Source organism: Hippopotamus amphibius, chromosome 7, assembly GCF_030028045.1.
Source record: "Hippopotamus amphibius kiboko isolate mHipAmp2 chromosome 7, mHipAmp2.hap2, whole genome shotgun sequence".
Taxonomy (NCBI): Eukaryota; Metazoa; Chordata; class Mammalia; order Artiodactyla; family Hippopotamidae; genus Hippopotamus; species Hippopotamus amphibius.
The window spans coordinates 27,141,088-27,160,626 of NC_080192.1; the positions used below are offsets into that span (position 1 = coordinate 27,141,088).

The 19,539-nt window shown below is 40.4% G+C and overlaps 1 protein-coding gene across 2 annotated transcripts; it reads right to left on the minus strand.

Moving 5' to 3' along the window:
* Positions 1-1,908: 1,908 nt before the first annotated feature.
* Positions 1,909-17,391, minus strand: NUDT4 (nudix hydrolase 4). 2 transcript variants are annotated; one of them, XM_057742292.1, is made up of 5 exons: positions 16,886-17,391; positions 7,736-7,846; positions 6,863-6,907; positions 5,030-5,114; positions 1,909-4,737 (listed from the first exon to the last, which is right to left on the minus strand). In XM_057742292.1, the coding sequence occupies exons 1-5, from the start codon at positions 16,982-16,984 to the stop codon at positions 4,535-4,537; spliced, it is 543 nt and encodes a 180-aa protein (XP_057598275.1). In that variant the 5' UTR covers positions 16,985-17,391; the 3' UTR covers positions 1,909-4,534. The 2 variants fall into 2 exon arrangements, with proteins under 2 accessions (XP_057598275.1, XP_057598274.1); XM_057742291.1 differs by having other exon boundaries at positions 5,030-5,117; positions 16,886-17,372.
* Between the last annotated feature and the right edge of the window lie 2,148 nt (positions 17,392-19,539).

Genomic DNA, 19,539 nt, shown 5'->3' on the forward strand with positions numbered 1-19,539 from the left:
GAGTCTTAACCACTGGACCACCAGGAAAGTCCCTATACAGGTCTTTTAAAGAAAATCAGAAATCTCTACAAGCTCCTTGAGAAACTATGACCTTTACCAGGTAATGCTCTATCATGTTTTTCAATTAGCACATTTCTTTGGTAGCTGTATAGTATCTATCAAATAGATGACCATAATTTAACCCCGGTTTGCACATTTAAATCGATGCCAGTTTTATAAATAATGCAATACACATCTTTTGACTATATTCTGATTGCACAACATGAAGTATTTTTGTTGACTAGATTCCCAGAAATGGAATTGGTGAAAGGATTATATGCATTTAAAATTTTGTTACTACTACTCAGTTGCTCTCAAAAAGGCCATACTGGTTTACTCTACATCTTTAACCTCAATGTCCTTTTCATGTTTGTATACTGTTCCATTATATGGATATATTACTAGTTAACCATTACCCCTTTGGGCCTGGGCATTTTATTTCCACGTCTCACCATTTTGGCTGTATCTTGGTAGGTATATTTGTGTCCCCATTCCTAGAGGTTAGAGTGTAGTAACTTGATCAAAAGGTATGTTTATTTTTTGATACACAGCAATGGCCAAGTATTTCTTATTTCACTAATTTGATTAAGGAATGAATTTGAGTAAACATTGAGAAAAGCAGTAAGTACTATTATATAATGTCTGGCACTGGTGTTTAATTAGAACCAGGAAATGTGATGTCCAGAGGGTAGTATTCCACATATTGGCAAGAGTAACTTTTGGGATCATAACTGAAATCACATCAAAGTAGAGGAATTTAAGACTAGTTTCTGGGTAAATTAGGGTTTTTGCTATAAGGCAATGCCAAGACGGCCACCAAGAAGGTAATAAAAATGAAAGTAGCACCAAGGATGATAGCACTTTCCAACCTGATTTTTGTTTACAGTTCCATGTAAAATGTATAAACATATTTGATGGGGATCACATTTTAAAATATATTTGAAGATGGTACATGTAAGTCTTAAAAAAAATAGATGTAACGCCTTGAAAGACATTTTCTGATGTATAAATAACTTAAATAAATCACTTATCTCTACTTCACTAGAATATATAAGCTCCTTGAGGGCAGAAACTTGTTCTGTTCTGTAGTTCTCATGCTAGGCATAAAACAGATGCTGACTACAGTGCAGCTAATGGTAAACGTTGCATGAAGAATTTCTGAAACAAGGTATTGGATGGACACTTCATTTGAGACAATCAGCTGACACAGCAACGTTCCAGCTTAACAAATCCCTTACAAATTATACTTTAATAAACTCAACTAGTGTTTAGTTCTGTGTAAGAGACCTGTAGAGAATTCTTGTATCCCAATGTGAAGACATCAGAAAACAGCAAGCTTTCTCTTCTCCAATTTAACAATCCTAATCAAAAACCAAATGAGATTTGAGTAGAACCTCTACAGGAGGATTCTAAAGTTCATCTTAGGTGGACAATATTTTGGGTAAAATATAATGGCTTCACCAGTCACCCTTTTACAACAGAGCTGTATAATTAATGTGACGGTGGTATAGAAAGTGTCTGCAACATTACAGCAAAGTACTCATAGAAAAAGCCAAGAGCCCCTGAAAATTATTAAAATAACAAAGTCTATTAGGAAAGGGGAATAGCAATAAATAAGACCACAGTGGCATGACTGGTGTCCAATAAGATGGACAACATACATTAGGAGAGTGATGGCAACACCCTACTGGTGAGCTGTTCCTTTTAACTCAGTTAATTCCACTACTAAGGATCATAAAAGGGAAGTGTATAATGAACTATTATTAAGAGATAATTATATGGCCATCAATAGGAACAGTAAAGTTGTTACTGTGGAACATCAGACAAGTTTTCACCTGGAGAGTGTTAAGGTATGTTAGAAAAAAAAAATTCATTTCCATTTTTTATTTGATGTTTCCAAATATAAAAAAAGTCAAGATTCTTACACCAATTACCTCAAAAGACCATGCAAAGCAATTTAAAGTCTATACAACAATCATCCCCCCTTCAGTTTTGCTGCTTTATACAACTGTGTGATCAACAGAAAATTGAATGGCATGTGCCTGGTTGGAAAATTTCACCTGTTTACATAAAACAAAAGAAAACCCAACAATAAACGTGCAAGATAGTTGCTATCTGTAAGTCAATTTACAAACTTTTTTTTAATTTAGGAGGCACACTGAATGAAAATTTTAGCTGCCCAATTTTATCCAGCTATCCTTGTGGGATACACAGAAAGCACAAATGACAGTCCCAACACTCTAAAACTTTGGAGAGTTGAGATAGTAGACACTATTTGTTATCTATAGTAGATTCAACTGTTGAGTCTCCAAATGTAGGCTTTTTTCTCTTAACAGAAATCTCCTTAGGGCTTTTCCTCTAATTTTGCTAGGCTGGGTTTCAAACAACAGTGAAGAACCCTTCATGTGAAATTAAAGTGTGATGCCTGAAATATTCTAATGCATCATACAAACTTTTGCTAGTTGCATAGACTAAAAACGAGTGGTTTGCTAAATGGCACTGAAGAAAATCCTGACCCAGTGGCACTACTTAGTCCAAATGTTTCTGACCAAAGAAAATTATACAACAATATTTATAGGTTCACTTTTAAGAAATGGCTGACATTAATACTGTACATATTTTACATGTCAAATACATAGTCCAAGAGTTTATAAAATAAGTTCATGCATTATTACCTCTAATAATATAGTACACAAGATACCCAGCACCCCCTGCCACCCCCCCCAAACTTCTGACAACATTTCAGGTGGACACAGTCTTATATACAAAAACAATCCAGTTTCTCTGCTATGTTACCTATATAATTTAAAGAAACTTCAGAGATTACAGAGAAAAAACTTAGTCCGTTGAACATTGATACAAAGTGTCAATCTGTGGGATTTAAAATGTTTCCTTTTAAAAAAAAACATCCAGAATACATAACCTCTATACAAAGAAAAATATAAAAATCCTGGATGATCACGTTTGATCACACTACATAATTGAGAATGAAATGTCACTGGTTAAGTTTTTCTACTTTACTCATTCTTTTGACAGCATTAATCTGTGAACTAATATTTATATTTATTTCAGCTGCATTTATGGCACAAGATCTCATTTTCAAAACAGTGGCACCAATTTTCCTTAAGTGTAACAGCACTCTATTTTTAGCAGCAATTATATTTTTAAAGGTTAACAATTTATAGAACAAATGTATAACTATGCTTATTTTCTATTTTATATTCACCAGTTACGATATTTACAAAAAGCTAACATCTACATATGGAATCATCTTTCACTTGCCCTGCCTCATTTCTAACTTGGTCAGGGAAGTACAGGCGTTTCAGACAAGGTATTTATGTGTTGGATGGGATTCTTGGATTTAAGTGAATATTAAGACAAGTGTAAGACAAAGTGATTCTTATTTCTGGTATGTTCCAGTGCCCCAACATTTAGTTATATGAAAAATAGTACCTACTGACCAGCTATAAAAGATGAGATGTTATAAGGTGCCTTAACAATCTAGGTCTGTAACAGCTGAACAAGAAGGCCATTTCACTCAATTGTGATGCAGTCAACACTGACTGGCATTTAAGGTGGTAACCAGCAAGTTTAACTGAAGAGATGTCACTAAATTAAAAAACTGGAAATATGTTTTCTTAAAAGCAATTTACACTGAGGGAAATATGGTTCTCATATATTCTGTGTAAAGAGAGATTGCGGATAAAGCAAATTGGCAACGGAGTATGCTAACTCAAATTCCATGAATACGGCTTTCAAGATAAGATGAATCTTATATCTTACTACATACATTTTGCTCACAGTACCTGCCTAACAATCATCAGCTCTATAGAGTTAAACTTTTCTGTGTTAAAGGACTAGGGGGATATGGCCATATCAGGTAGCTAGGGACATAATATCAGTTGTGAAAATTCAGACAAATGAGTTGATAAATTCCTGAAAATAGAGCCATATAGAAATAGTCCAAATCTGGAATCTATGAATTAAAATTGTGATCCTATGAAGCAAGTTTCTGGGTTGATGGACTGCTTTAATATCAAGAATTATTGTCATAAATTCCCACAACAGAAGGATTTGTTGAATACGTTAATACTGTGAGAATGAGAGAACAATTTAGGGGGAAAATATACCCACAAGTAAGTTGATCTGACAAAAACCACAGACTGACATCAAATGGACAAAAAACTGGAAAAAAAATGCTGTGAAAATGCCAACCAAAATAACAAGGTAGGTGGGCTGGGGGCACAGTTAAGGCATCTAAAAAAAATTCCACATGGCTTTGGCTTATTAAAATATTTTACACTATTTTTTTTTTCCTTTTTATTTTTTTTCTTAAAGAAGATTTGAAAGCATCTGAAAAACATGCAAATTGTTTGAAAATCCTGCATGGCAAATTCAGACAGTTTGCAAACGTCATTCAGATGTTTGCCAAAGGTAATAAAGAGGCCTCTGCCCATGAGATTGCACATGGTGGAAGAGGTCCTTCCAATTCTCTTTATCTTACACTAGACGGCAGCCCAGAGGTCTGTGCAGCAGTTACAAACAAGGTGTTACTATCTGGAAGGGAAGGGACTGTGGAATTTCCATTGGTTGGAGAACAACCCAGCTTTAGTTTTTCCAGATACTCTGCATGTACAGGCTTATGACACTGGAGAACTTTGATGGCATCTTCTACTTTGAACCACTCTCTCTTCCTTCCTAAAAAACAGTATGAAATTGGTTACTAAAAATAAAATAGTGAAGTCAATTTTAAAAAGCTATATACCCTATTAACAATGCCCCCTCAACCATCTCCATAAATAATCACTATCTTTTTGGAACAGCTTAGACCAACAATATGTTGGGGAACAATTTTTAAGATAATTCAAATTTGGAGATGTATATTGATCTTCTCTAATTAAAAATAAAAATAATTTAAGATGAAAATGAAATACAAATATGTAGTATTTGAATTAAGAGAATTCAGAAAACAAAAGGATAGGGAACTTACCTATATTAACAGAATCTTCCCAGTCTTCTAATATTTCAGTGACAGTAAGAACATAAACATATGTTCTGTGCTTTCGGTCTTGGTTCTGCTTGAATATAAAAAGAAAAGCATTTTAATCTACAAGAGCTAGCCATATACACATTCTTGAATGAAAAATTCAGTGTGGCATACATTAGCATACTCTGCCAACATAGGCAAGTATACTCAGTCTTATAACCCAGCACAAAAGTGAGTTTACATCAGACAAAACACTTAAATGGTGAAATAAGCTCCCGATACTAAACTTTTAGCACTTTGATTTCTCTCCATTAGACAATTTTCATAAAGAAAATCTTCAGATTGGAATGGAATCTAGATTAGAAGGACTGCATTCCTGTCATCTTTATCCCAGGTTCTTTTCCTGTGGGCTGGCTAATTCCAACAGCCTTTTGTGACTATGGAAACTGCTTCCTTCAGTACCTCTGTAGAAGAGCAAAAAGCCCCAGTTCCTTTAGAACATGACCCCTAGAGGGTCACAAGATGCACACAGAAAGAGCCCAGGGCCTCTTCAACCTTGACCATCTATTTCATCACTCAGGATGAATTTTTTTTTTTTTAAGAGACACTGATTCAGTTAGTCTGACAGGAGGCTTCCACTGACCTATGCATAGCAAAGGTTGAGAATACTACCTAGGACAGTCCATTTCTGGAAGGTTATATTGATATTTTAGTCCTACTAGCCCAATTTTCACCCATGTTAAAACTGCCACCTAGTCTTGTCTCTAGGTTCAAAATTAAACGCAAGCTGGCCTTAAGATGAAGAGACTCACCTTCATCTTGATTAAAGTTAGCCTTGTTGGCTATAGTCTAAGACTTTAGACAATTGCCCTATTTTTTTCTACCACAAATCACCTGAGTAATCCACTCATTCAGTGCCTTATGTCTCTGGGAATGAAAGAAAACTTGCAACATGTTTTCCAGTTTAACCAGGAGATGGTGCTATTTAACTGGGTAAAGCAAGTGCTAAATTCTGAAATATTTTGAATAGTACCTTAAGAACTTTATTCTTAACAATTACTGTATTCTTGAAGTCATCAATTCTACCAAATGCTGTACAATCAGAATTTTTTCTGAATTTCTGTAAAAAGGCTTAAAATTAAAATCTTTAAGGACTATATTTACACAGCCCTACCAGCGGGACTAAACTAACACTTAAGTAGTATCTTGGGGGAAAAAGTCACAATGTGTCTGATATACCATGTATCTAGGTCTGAATCTTGGATGAAAATATATCTGAGAACAGCTTGGGTCTCATGACCTGACCTCATTTCTCCCCACCTTCCACAGAATACCTGTCACTTCCAAATTTCCTCTCCACAAATTCCATTCTGCCTTCAGTAATAAATTATGTAAGAGTCTGTGTATCCGACCCTCATAGTGTCCTTTCAGCATAAAGTCATTATGTATATTATCCAATGTTACATGCTGAAGGCGAAGAGTACATTTCCAGACAGTATGCATGAGAGGCCTAAGCCCTTAGGTGATACTGAGGATACTATACCTCCTAAAAATTCTACCTAAACTGTATACAGTGAACCAAGAGGTTAAGTCTATCTATATCAGCTCCACTGTATTGTCATATAAAACAAATTACCACCGTAATAATACTGTATAAAAAATTAATGGTATATGAAAGTTAAGCAGCTTTTACTTCCCTCCCTCCTAATCCTTATGACTTGCTTGCCTACTGATAATTTTAGAGGAATGTCTAGTTCAGGCTGCTGCCAAATTATTAGGAAGGAAGAAATCATTAATTCTATTCTCAGCAAGATGAGGAGTACTTTTGTAACTCACCTCAAATATGCCCAGGAGTCTGCCCAATTTTCCTTTGACTCCAGCCTATTAAAAAAAGATGAAACGTAAAATTTTTACCCCTACATGACAAAATGTATATGCATGTTATTTTCTTTCTATGTGCTACCCTTCCACTGCACAGTCCTGTTCCTTTTACCTAGTACTGTGACAGACTAGATAAAACCCATACTGTAAACTAACAGACTGGCACATGCTGTCTCCTAGAGGATGCTCATCCCTTAAGACCGTCTCTAGGAAACCTTTCCGATTACACACCAACACCCAAGGAGAGCCTTACCATTCACTTCTCATTTATACCCTCGCTGCTGTTCAAGAAGTTTTTATGGCACTTGATCTATGCTGTTTTGCCCCCGAGTAAAAGCAAGTTCTATCTGTCATCAGCTGTGAGAAGACAAGCAGGCCAAGTGCGCTTCTGTGCATGTGTGCCCCCTTTTTACTGAACTTTAAAACAAAGCCAGTAAAATAAAAGCAACTGGGTTCTCATTCATTTGAAAAGGAATTGTAGCACACGAGGAATGTCTCTGTGCACTTTTACTCAGTTAATACTAACCTTGCTCTGGGGCAAGGCCATCATGTTTACATATTGATCACCAATCAGACTTATTGTCTGTTATATAACTGCATTATACAATTCTGGGGGACTTCCACACTGATTTTTTAGCTCCCTTTTACCAGGCAGAAAAAAATATCTGCTTAGCAAAGCACTAGCTGTGGTCACATGCCTTAAAATGTTCAATTAGATGACCAAAAAGCACCTGAGTGATCTGCCTGTCTTCTTGCTTTCTCTCCGGTGTATGTAGCAAAGTGCCCTGTTTGTGAACCTCACCCAGGACTCGCTACTCTTCATCTTACCTCTTCATAAACCTCCCTCACAGCAGCGCCGCCAGGCTCCTCCTCAGGCTCCATTCCTCCTCCTGGGACAATCCACTGGTCTGGGTACCGACTGCTGCTCACCAATAGCACCTACAAGATCGACCATAACCGTAAACTCCAGCCTCAGAAGCACATTGGACATTCATATTCATTCTTCCACGCTACAACAGCAGAGCTGGCCGATTTCAACAGAAACTATATGACCCACAAAGCCTAAAACATCGTTTGGCCTTTACAGGAAATTCTGCAAATCTGGGTCAAGAACAGCACTAAGCTTGAAATGTGCACACACTTAAAAAACAAACAAACAAAAAAAACAAGCACTATATTATCACAGAGTAGTATCCTACTAGTTCACTTTTTAACAGTATCTGAAACAAGAAATACATATCCACTCTAAAAGTGAAAATGTGTGCGTTAGGTTGGAAATCACCCAGTTGGGGGCGGGGGTGGGAAAAGGCTATGATAAATAACCAAATGAAGTTTATGAAGGTTAACAGTTGTCTTGACCAACTTGCAGAAAAATGTCTGCAAAATTACCTTAGTATATTGCCTTCAAGTAAATGCAAACAGGTCTCACCAGAAATTAATCAACTGAGAGCAAAGCTTGATCCCCAATGCAGGTTCTGGTTTTCTGACACTGTGTCAGAAAGCTGTCTGCCCAGCTTCCTCCCTACTGCCAGAGGAACTGCTGGCCCTCAGGAGTTCACAGCCAGCCCAGGATTCACCTACCTGGGTAAGTTGCCAGAACTCAACATTCCCCATACAGAAAGTTCCAGGCTGAGAGTAGTAGTTTAGCAAGTCCCATCTTTCCCTCAAACCTCTAAAACAGAATTGGAAGATGAGGGAACACCCATTCAGGTGCATAACCCGACCCCCACCCCCAACTTGAAAAAAAGCAGCACACCTTTGTCTATGGGCACACCATCACCACAGAGCAATGGATCAACTAATGTTCAAGGGATATGAGCACCATTTCTCTCATTCTTGATTTGGATAGGACTCTACTGCTCCTACTAGCATCACGTGTAACTGGCAGAACAGTGCCAAGTCCAGAGAAAGCACTGTAAATTAACACAACAGTTGAAAAAGCCTTAGCTAAAGTACTAATGGCTGACATTGAGGGAACCACCAAGTTCAAATACAGCAATTTTGGTAAAGTAAAATGTAAGACAGCCTTAAATTTAAGCTTTATGTATTAGCAAACAGGGCTTATTATCAAAATTAGAAACTAAAGAGCCAGAGTAAACAAATCTGGCACAAACTGGAAAGCACAGGTTTCAACTTGAACGTGTTTCTATAACTCTTCTGATCATAACCAAGATGTTTCATTCCTTGATGCACATGGTGGTGGGTACCAGTGTCGTCCTCTGTAAAAAGAAGTAACTATCCTTGCAAGACTGTTGAGCGTTATTGAGTATTAAATACCTTAGATCCTAGCCTAATTACTCCCTGTTGGCTATTACTAAATAGGTCTTCTACTTTCCCGCCAATTGAGTTGAATTAGCCTATCAAGATAAGCTTGTTCCCCAAATTTTGCCAGTTGTACTTTTTATAATTACTGAGAGTTAATGATGAAATGAGGGCAGGAAGGAATTATCAAAAAGGCTCTGCAAAGATTCATTAAAAATTTAGGGTTATTAAAAATTGCTATCAAATTAACTATGGATGAGATTACTAGAAAAAGACTAGAAGAAGGAAACTTTTAAAATCCAGAAAGTTAAAATTCTACTTTATTCAAAGTAAACTGCAAATCAGATTTCACCTTTGTATTTTATTCAAAAAGGAGACTTGCCGAGGATCTATGGTATTCAAAGACTTTGACCCTATATCAAGACTGGCAAACAAATGTAAGTTTGGTTTTTTTAAATTAATTAATTTATTTTAGGAACTTTTATTGAGATAATTGACATACAATCAACTGCATATATTTAAAGTACACAATTTGATATTTTTTTCTTATTAGTAATATATATATGGCAATCCCAATCTCCCACGAATGTATAAGTTAAAACAAAAATGTTTAAGGTACAAAAGTGTTATATCTTACATCAAGTGAAAAGTAAGTGGTAACCATCAGTCTTGACCACAGAGTTAGAAGCTTCTTTCCCTGGTTACTAGGCGAGTTAGGGATAATCTGGTTTCTATTATCCAGATAAAATTCTAAATACACAATTCTATGCTCTCTAAGCAACTTCCTCGATTAGCTTCATAATGGAACAGGACGATGCAGGTGGCTAGCCACCAGAAAAGTACATCTTCATTTAGTAAATAGTGAGTTTCAAAACCATCGATATTTAAAATGTTTGAGTTCTAAAAAAATGAAATTCAGTGTCATGTATCTAGGTCAATGACTATTATGTTCCTATTTGACCAAGACAGTCTTTAAGAACTAAATTACATAACGTTAATAATGTTGAAAAACCATTAGTACAGTCTGTGTCTGTTTTTGAACTAACACTTAAGCTTCCATTTAAAATCAAATCTTTATCTACAGGATATCATTATCATATGACTAAGCTTCTCTTCCAAATGATTTAGCTGAAACCAAGAACTTATCATGCTCCAAGAGTCCCTTGACATTCCAAAGTGATTAAACTGATCAAATCACTAATTTCAAATGTATCTTTCCAAAAAATGATCAACTTAAAATAATACCTAAGGTATAGCATCTAAATGTTTATATGATTAGGACCTAAACAACTAGCTTAAGAGATATGATAACTAGCCTTTGGTGGTGGTATAGGTTTGGAAACCAGTATGTTATTAAGTACTTGCATACTCATCTTGAGTCTTTATTTGGAGTTCAAATGAGGACACCGCTACATGGGGGAGTGGGGGTGGTGGTGATTAACAAAGAGCAAGAACTGAGGGATACACTCCATAGACAAGAGTAAACAGAATTACGGCAGAGGTCTGCCAGGGTAGAAGAAACAAATCTGAACGGCATAAACAGAGACAAGGACAATTAAAACCCCTTCTACACACTGGGAGAACCTAAATCTATAGAACCATATCACAAAGCATTATTATTCATTATCTCCCTCTCACCCCCTCAAAGCCATCTAAACATTCTGTAACTCCCCCAAATGTATACTGTAGCTTTAGCAAGCTAATGCTATAAGAATGGTGCTACTAAAAACAAAGAAACAAAAACTTCTAGGGAAGGAGTCTCAGACTATCCACCTCCAGCTATACTTTGTCTCAAAATAATGCTTATCACAATTTTTAAATTCTATAGTTGCATTAACCTTTACAAACTTCTTTCCTCCCTTAGATTACCAAAAAGAATCCATAATTTTACAGGCTCCAAAATCCAGGTTCTCTTAGATGTCTGTGATGCAAAACCTGAGAGAAAGTGGTGAAATATTCAGGTTAAAACAATCTACACAGTAAAAGAAGTGAGAGGGAATGAAGGGGGTGGGGATAGGGTGTAGAAGACAAAAGGAATGAGGGTACAGAGCAGTTCCTATGAAGTAAGTCTACTGATACTTGCCACTAAACATATGTTTATGAACACATTTATATTTATATATTACTATTATTTATTAAAGAAATGACCAATGCCTAAAAAAATGGTATTACTGAAGTAACAAAAATGGTATTACTGAAGTAATAAAAGATTCAGTAAGAAGATACACCAACTGCTGACAGATCCATACATGGTCACTCACAGGTTTTAAATTCCCTTTCAACTACTTTTCTAGGCATGTCAGATTTTGTGCATTCAACAAGATGAGAGTTTGTCATCACATTAGTGACAAGATGACAAAGACGAAAGCAGACATTTAACCTTCCAGATAAGCTGAAGCTGAGACCAAAGGAAAGATTTATAAAAAGGCTGGTTAACCTACCAAGTTTCAGTTAGACTTGAATCACACTCAAACCCAAAAGCCAATGGCAAGAGAGTAGCACTGACATACTACCAAATGTAAAACAGATAGCTAGTGGGAAGCTGCTGCAGAGCACAGGGAGATCAACTCGATGATGGGTGATGACTTAGATGGGATAGGCAGGGTGGGAAGGAGTCTCGGGGGGTGGGGATATGGGGATGTGTGTATAAATACAGCTGATTCACTCTGTTGGACAGCAGAAAGCGGCACAACAGTGTAAAGCAATTATACAGTACTCCAATAAAGAGCTTAAAAAAAAAAAGCCACTGGTACTAGAGTGGTGAAAAGTGAAGACACTTCTTCCCCAATTCGACCTGACCACCTTCATGTCAGCATCACTATCAGACCTTACCCCTCTTTTCATGTACTGGACAATTATCAGAATAAAACACTATCCACCTAGCACTGTTGAGAAGTCATTTCTCACATTTGTCTTTTTCTTAGATACCTAATATTTTACTATTTGGAATAGAAGGGTTTCTCACTTTTAGTAGCAACAGTACAATGATAGTGGTCAACTTGGAACCAGCCCCGAGTCTTGCTAGACAAAGCTACATCTGTGAATTGGAATAATCTATAATATAGATTCTATACCCTATCTTGCCCAAGTCCTCCTCACTGGGGACGTGTAAAAGTGTGTAAACTAAAAAATGCTGTTTAATGTCTATATAATGTAGTCATGCCCTCAGAGGCTGGAGGTTAATTAGTTCCCTACATGAAGGGGCCCCAAACTGCCCTTCCTGTTTCAGCTTTTACCCTTAGAATCACTCTTGGTCATGGCCTGCCTCTGGGAGTAGCTAGTCACTACAAATGATCACTTCTTTCCCAGAAAAAACAAAGCTATCCAGAGAACCCCTCAAGCGATCCCTAAATCTAAGAATAAAGAATTTTATTTTGTGAATTGTAGCTATCTGTTTAGAGGCTATTTTGGGGTTGCTGTGCTTTCTTCCATTATCACTAACAAGGATAGCATGAATGGTTAAAACTAGCTCTACCCAACTTAACTGTTTCATAGGCATTTAGCCAAAATTAGGTAAGCAGCATATTAGCAACACCATTATGCACATACACATTTTAAAAGACAGTAAGTTACAACAATAGTTGTTACATCCACTAACCACTACCAGCTGCTATTACTAAACAAACTAGTACTATTTTGGGGGTATAGAGGCAGAGTGCTGTAAGATCAGAAATAACAGTGCATTCTGTTGAAAATGTGTTTAACTCAGATTATGTGGATTGGTAGATAATGGGTTGACCATGACTTTTTCTCGTAGCATGTTAATGTTTTGAAGTGATGGGGTAAACTTTCACAAAATTAGAGAAAGCCTCGGTGATATACCAAAACCGTAAGAATACAAACATGCAAACCGTACAGAAGTGCCTTCCCTTGAAGGAAGTGGTTGGTTGAGTAGCCTAAGTAGTCCTTCCCTGTCTGGGAGAGTTACAGGCCCAGATGAAGAGCGTTGGTGACATTTCCCTCGATTTAGAAAAGGCCACCTCTGGATGGTTAATTTTGATGAAAGTGGTTTCCATCAGAAGTAAGTATCTTCAAGGACTTAAATCTCTGAGGAAGTTAAGAGCCCCAGAATATATGTCTGAAAACGCCTGTTGATTCTAGGGGTTAAAATGCTAGTAGAGAGAAGTACTAATATTTCTTATTTTTTGTTTATTAGAGCTCTGGTTTTAGAGTTCCATAGGTTTTGAGACTCTACTTTTCCTAGCAAGTCAGTTTTAGTGCATGATTTTGCAGAACACAGACACTTTGGGAACATACATTCTGCATCGAGATTCTACTATCTGTAGAACACAGCCCCTGGTTAGGGGGCTTAAAAAGCTAACTAGAGCAAAGAGTCCAAATGGAAGTTCTTAAGACTGCTTGTCTCTGTTTCTCACTTGCAACTGCCTGGATTACATCCAGGATCAAATCATTTCTATTTCTCTCTTTAGAATTCTATCCTATTTTGTTGCCAGATCATTCTCAAATTTGAATACATCTAAAATCAAAATATTCCTTGTTCAAAACAAAGAGTTCCTTTCTTGCCTAGCAACTTCTTAACCTTACATTTAAGGTGCTCTCTGTTTTTCACCCATTATTTGTTCTATGCTATCCTAAGCTGCAGCTCAACTAGACCACAAGTCCTAAGTCTTGCTCTGTTTGTGATGCTTGGTCCCTCCTTTTCCACTCACCGAAATCCAACTCCAAATGACTCACGCTGAATCTTAACCCTGGAGCAGCTGATGGTACTTTTACCTTACTTTATTTCCCTTTCTATCAGTCATTTGTCTAACCTCCCACTATAGAGTATGTTCCTTAGGAGCTGACACCTTCATCTTTGCATCTCTGTTCCAACTATCATATATGCAAATATGTTCAATGGAATCCGTTTCAGGTTACCTTTTGTGAAAGTACTGTCAGCTTTCACCGCACAAGCAGAGTATCCCAGCTACTCTATGAACACTTATTTGCTGCCTTGACTGGAAGCCCAACTGTCAAAAGGGTGGTTCCCCACAGAAATAATTAGCTGCAGAGAGGATCAAATGAACATGAGATTAAGAAATAAAGGGCCTGGGCTCAAAATGATCTGTCAGCTTGACCTTGGGACAAGTCACTTCTGCTGCCTCATTTCTTCCTATACAAATGCTAATGCTTATTATTTAAGTCACAGGGCAGAAAGTGATAAATTTGGAAAATACATAAAACTACACCCAAAAGACTGCTGTTAGAACATCCTTCCTTCCTACCATAACGTATTCTAAAGTACGGTCTACTGAGAACCCCTTCAGTACAGAGAGCCACACTGGAACACTGCAGCTTTTGAGGGTCAAACAGCAATTACTATTTTATTACACTCTATATACACAACCACAGAAATGAAGATCTTGAAGATCTAAAGTAGACATTTAAGTTGGCTGTGAATTATTTAGAGAATTCCCTCAGAGCCTTCCTTCAGAGCATATTCTCTAATAAACTGATTCACTTGGTTTCACAACCTCCAGGTGACCAGATGTACAGTTTTACATAATGAACTTATCTAATAAATTCCCCAAACCTTGCTCTTTACTTCATTTTATAATGGTACTGGTCTCTCGATTCGATTAGAGGCTAGGAATATAGCATTTATCACAGCAGAAACAATTTCAAAGCACAAAAACAACTCATTTATCTGCTAAGGTTAACCTCTGAAGCTCTCCTCAGACTTTGCTTTACCATTCACACAATACAGATCATTTCAATTTCCTCCCATTTCCCATATTTTCCCTTGGGAACTTTTGTTTTTACAAAGCCTGAATTCCAAGTTCACGTTATGGCAAGAGTTCAAAGTCACTACTTTTGGAAAGTCTTCCAAGACCAACCTCACAAAATCTCACTCATTCAGCAAATCTCATGCACCCAATCACTGTGGGCTGAGCCCTGTGCCAAGAGCCCAGCATCAGAAGTAGGGACCGGATGCTGAATTCCGACTCTACCACTTCCTAATTACGACATTTGGGCAAAGTACTTATGCTCTGCAACTGTCTCCTCTCCTATAAATCTGCACTAAAAGGATTAAACATAACGAACTTACAGGTCTTCAGGCAGTGCCCAGCACCTAGTAGGCACTCAACTAAGAAAATAATTACACAATAGTGAGCCAATCAGATAAGATTCTTGACCTATCTTGATCACTTTTGGCTACTGTATTATTTTATATTCAAAGTCCTAACATGGTCCTTCCCTCAAGGACCTTCTGATCTTTTTAACAGAATGCACTTAAAGCCTGTTGACTTTGTAAATGCTAAAAACCTTTCCCTCTCAACTTTCTGGCTCTCCTAAATAGACCCAGGTCAAAGACACGAATCTCCCTTGAAAACTCCTTTGGAATTTAAGTTTAACCACTTAGAGACTCCCAACTGAGCACCAGATCAGCATTAAAGGGCTTGGTTTCTTTTCAAAAAATAAAGGCAAGACAAGAGTTCGAAGAGCACAGTTCTGAAGCTCTTTGATTTTTGTTAGCATAGTAAGAACAACAAAGCCACTGAGAGTACACTATGTCATCCTCATCCTAACTACAGGGACTAGCAGTAAGGAAGCCATTAAATTCCCGTCTCCAGCTTTAGTCTGGTATTTTATTGGATATAACTGGTTATGGAAGCTGAACTAAATGTTAATGCTTTCCTTGTCTAACCATATAAACAGCAGCAATGCTAAAAGATTTTCATCAGCTACCCATAGACTATTATTCCTCTACACAAATTTAAAACAGTAAACCATTTTAAAATTAAATAGATGTAACAGAAGTAAAAACTGTTCTCCAGGAAAACCTCAACTGCCTCACTATCAACCCAATGCTGATGGGTGAATTACAGAATACTGACTGCCGCTTCCTCTTAGAACAAGCAAGATTGCTTCTCTCCAGATGTCAAGCCAAACATAGCAAAAAACCTCTGATAAATATGCAGAGGGCTAGAGATTACTGTCTGAAAATGGCAACTTTGCCCACCTCTAGTCCATCTTCTCCCTTCTGCTGTGACTCCACATTTTTCACTACCCATCATTCTATAGTCAGAAAACTTTAAAAGAGGAGGCCTTGTTTAAAAAAAAAAATTCAAGTATAAATATGCCAAGTGCTTGTAAGTTAAACGATCCACTTAGAAGTGGAGCTGACATAACTAGATCGAATGGGGTTTTATTTTAAAGCACGAGAACTGTCTGGATATTCTATGATCATGCTTACATTTATCTGAAACCGCAAACTGCTGTAACAGGGGAGGGAAATGTAACAGAGGCAGAAGGGCTTGGGCTGCAACACTCACGCCATTTCTACCCTCTCTGTTAGCACTCAAGGTTTTATCCGGCTTCACGCTCAATTCGCAGGCTGACGTGGTGACTCCCGCTAGGCGGGACCCAGATAGCCCGGGACCTTCCCCGGGGCCAGGAAGCGCCTCTGCCCCCGTCCGAACCGCGACCCAGTGGGAGAGCGAAGGGCTGGGCGAGCCCCTTTGTTTCCACAGTCAACCCAGAGAAAGGAAGGAAGGAGGGAGGGCGGGAGGGAAGGAGGGAGGGGGCTAATCCCCTCCAGCCCTGGGGCCAGACGGAGGGTCGGCTGGGAAGGGGATGGAGAGAGCAAAAGGGAAGGGCAAAGGCAAGGACCCTTCCACTCCGGCCAGCCCGGGCCCTCACACCAACCCCGGCCCTCACACCAACCCCGCCCTCCCCCCCGCGGAGGGCACCCAGCGCGCCGGCCGCCCTCACCTCGTCCTCCTGCTCGCTCCGGAAGCACAGGCACGCCGCCCGCTTCTTGAAGCCCTCGCGGTCATAGGTCCGCGTCTGGTTGGGCTTGAACTTCATCATAGAGGCGGGCTCTTGCTGCCGCTGCTGCTCCGGCCGCCGCCGCGGGGGCCCGGCCGCCGCCACCCCGCCGGGGAGTGGGAGCGAGGGCGAGTGGCGGTGCAGGAAGGCGAGGCGGCGGCGCGGGGAGGGGCAGCGAGGCCGGGTCAGTCCCGGAGCCGGCGGCCGTTCCGAAGCGGGGCAGGGCGCGAGCGCCGGTCACTGGAGCCCGGGTGCCAGGGAGGAAGCGCCGCCTCTGCCCGGGCGTCTGCCGCTCTCCATGGAGCCCGCCGCCCGCTCGCCTCCGCTCCCTCCTGCCACTGCTGCCGCTGCCGCCGCTGCCGCCGCTGCCGCCGAAGAAAGAGCTAGGCTCGAGGCTCGCGCCACGAGGAGACAGTTGCAGGAACTGGCGCCGACAGGGCAGCAGCGCCGCGGCGGCTTCGCACCGCCCCCTCCGCCGTATTTAAGGGGGCAGCGCACGCTCCGCCCCCCCCCCCCCCCCCCGCAGGCGCACCGCCCTGCGCGCGCCTCCGCGCCTGCATGCCCGGACCGTTGCTGCGGGGGAGGGGCGGTGGGGGAGAGGCCTCGGCCTTCGGGCGCCTGGGCTTCAGCGGTCCTGGGGGCTCGTGCTCCAGCCCCGCGCGAGGGGACCCGGCTCCAAAATGCCAGCGCATGGAAAGAAGCAAAGACTCCTCCCTTACTGTTTTTAAATCCCGTGATTTTCCCCGTGAGGGCCTTAAGTAGCCTCTCCGCGAGGGGGGGGTCTAACCACATACCTCCTCAGCAGAGTCGCTCCCTGGTCAGAAAAGGCCGGGCGGCGTCGCCGCGATGGCAGTCTCCGCAGTGACTTGTGTAGACGTCCAGAGAGCGCCCGTCAGGCGCGGAGACGGAAGAGAGTGGAGGCTTGAAAAGGTGAAGACGTTGGTTAAGAGAGTTTATTGGTTTTGTTTTCCAGGGGAAGGGAGAAGGCAGATTTCCTTTTTACTTTTTAATCTTTGGTTGGGGGTAGTAGCGTCGCTTGTATTCTTTCAAGAGTCACCTCAAGCTTAAACGTTTGTTTGAAGCCCTGGAGAAAGTCTCTCACTTTGGCCCACCTTCCAGAATGCATTCGTTAATGCTGACAATGGCTAACGTCTCCTCGGTGTATCTCATGCTAGGTAGCAGGTACCGCCAGGTGCTGGGGCCACAACGCTGAATGGAATGGAATGTCTGCCGTCTAGGGGCGTGCAGTCTCTTGGGACAAACACCTTTGACGTTTTCATACAAGCGCCAAGATAGGAGCCAGGGGGCCTATCTTAGTGTTAGGGAAGGTGGTGAGGAAGCTCAGGGGAACCCCTCACCCCCTCCATCTTGGCCAGTGCACAGAGCCCGGGGCGGTGAGGTCCAGCCCCATCTGACAGGTCAGTCTTCATTCCTGGAAGACCTACTGAGTGCCAGGCTCCGGCATCGAAAACCAGCCCCTGTCCTGCCAGGAACGTAGGCATCTGAGAGCAAACAGTCACATATTACACAATCACACAAGTACATGTAAAACCACAAATGTGACAAGGCCTCAGGTGGTAAAGGGTTTTATGAGGAGATTTGACCAGATCTGCAAGTCAGAAAAGGCAGCAGGGCAGGAGCTGAGGCTGAAGGAGGAGGAGCTTAGTAGACCGGGAGAGTGGTGAACTTTTAAGGCTAAGGGAACTGGGACTTATGCAAAGTCCAGAGAGGGAGGGAGTGAGGAGAGTTTGTAAAAAGAAAAAGGCTAGTGTGTGTGGCATGGGTAGGGTTCCATCTCTGGCAGAGGGAGCTGTGAGGGCTGACAGTTCAGAGCCTGGGGGTCCTTGGAGAGCTCGAAGTGGGCATTGGTCTTTTTCTAGGCTCTAGCCTCCTTTAGGTTAAGGACTGTTGCATCTCACTCATCTTCTTGCCCTCAGAGCCTAGCACGTGCAAGTTTGTACAATGACATAATGTTGAATAAGTGAATTAAGAAATGAGGTTTTACCAGGGCACAATTGGAAACCTTATCAAGTCTGTGCAGAGACATTTTCTAAGCCTTAGCTTTCTTAGAGAAGCCACTTGAAGTTTATTTCTAGATTTACAAATGGATAGAGCACAGCTAGCTAGGGACCCCATTACAGCTAATATGCAAATATTATTTTTAAATAATTGGTTCAAATTGGTAAAGTGATTCATCTCACTGTAGTCTTTTTAAGTGACAAGGAAGATTAAGTTTCTCTTTGCTCAAAACTCTTCAAAGTTCTGGCTTCCAGGTGGCGTTTACTAAATGCTGGTTCATTAAATGTTGGTTCACTCAAGTCCTTCCCATTTAGTAATTACATGAGGTGAAGCAGGAATCAGAATTAACTGGGGAGGAAAGAGGAGGATGCCTGGAACCAACTCACCAAAGCCAGGAAAGGCAGCAGCACAAAACCAGTGAACATGAGCACAGTGCCACTAGCTTCCAGCTCCAGACTGTAGGATTTGGTTGAAAAGATCTTGAATTCAGGTCTCATATGTACCCAGTTACTATATGTAGCTTTTCTTACCTCTCAAATGGGTATAATATGATTTAAACCATCGTGTACAAAGCTTAA

Excerpts from the sequence above, each read along its gene's own strand:
- NUDT4 (XM_057742291.1), bottom strand. The coding sequence starts at position 16,984 with ATGATGAAGTTCAAGCCCAACCAGACGCGGACCTATGACCGCGAGGGC. Across the intron at positions 6,908-7,735 it reads TGAGGGAGGTTTATGAAGAG|GCTGGAGTCAAAGGAAAATT; the intron begins GTAAGATGAAGA and ends TTTTTTTAATAG. Across the intron at positions 5,118-6,862 it reads GACTCCTGGGCATATTTGAG|CAGAACCAAGACCGAAAGCA; the intron begins GTGAGTTACAAA and ends TTTATATTCAAG.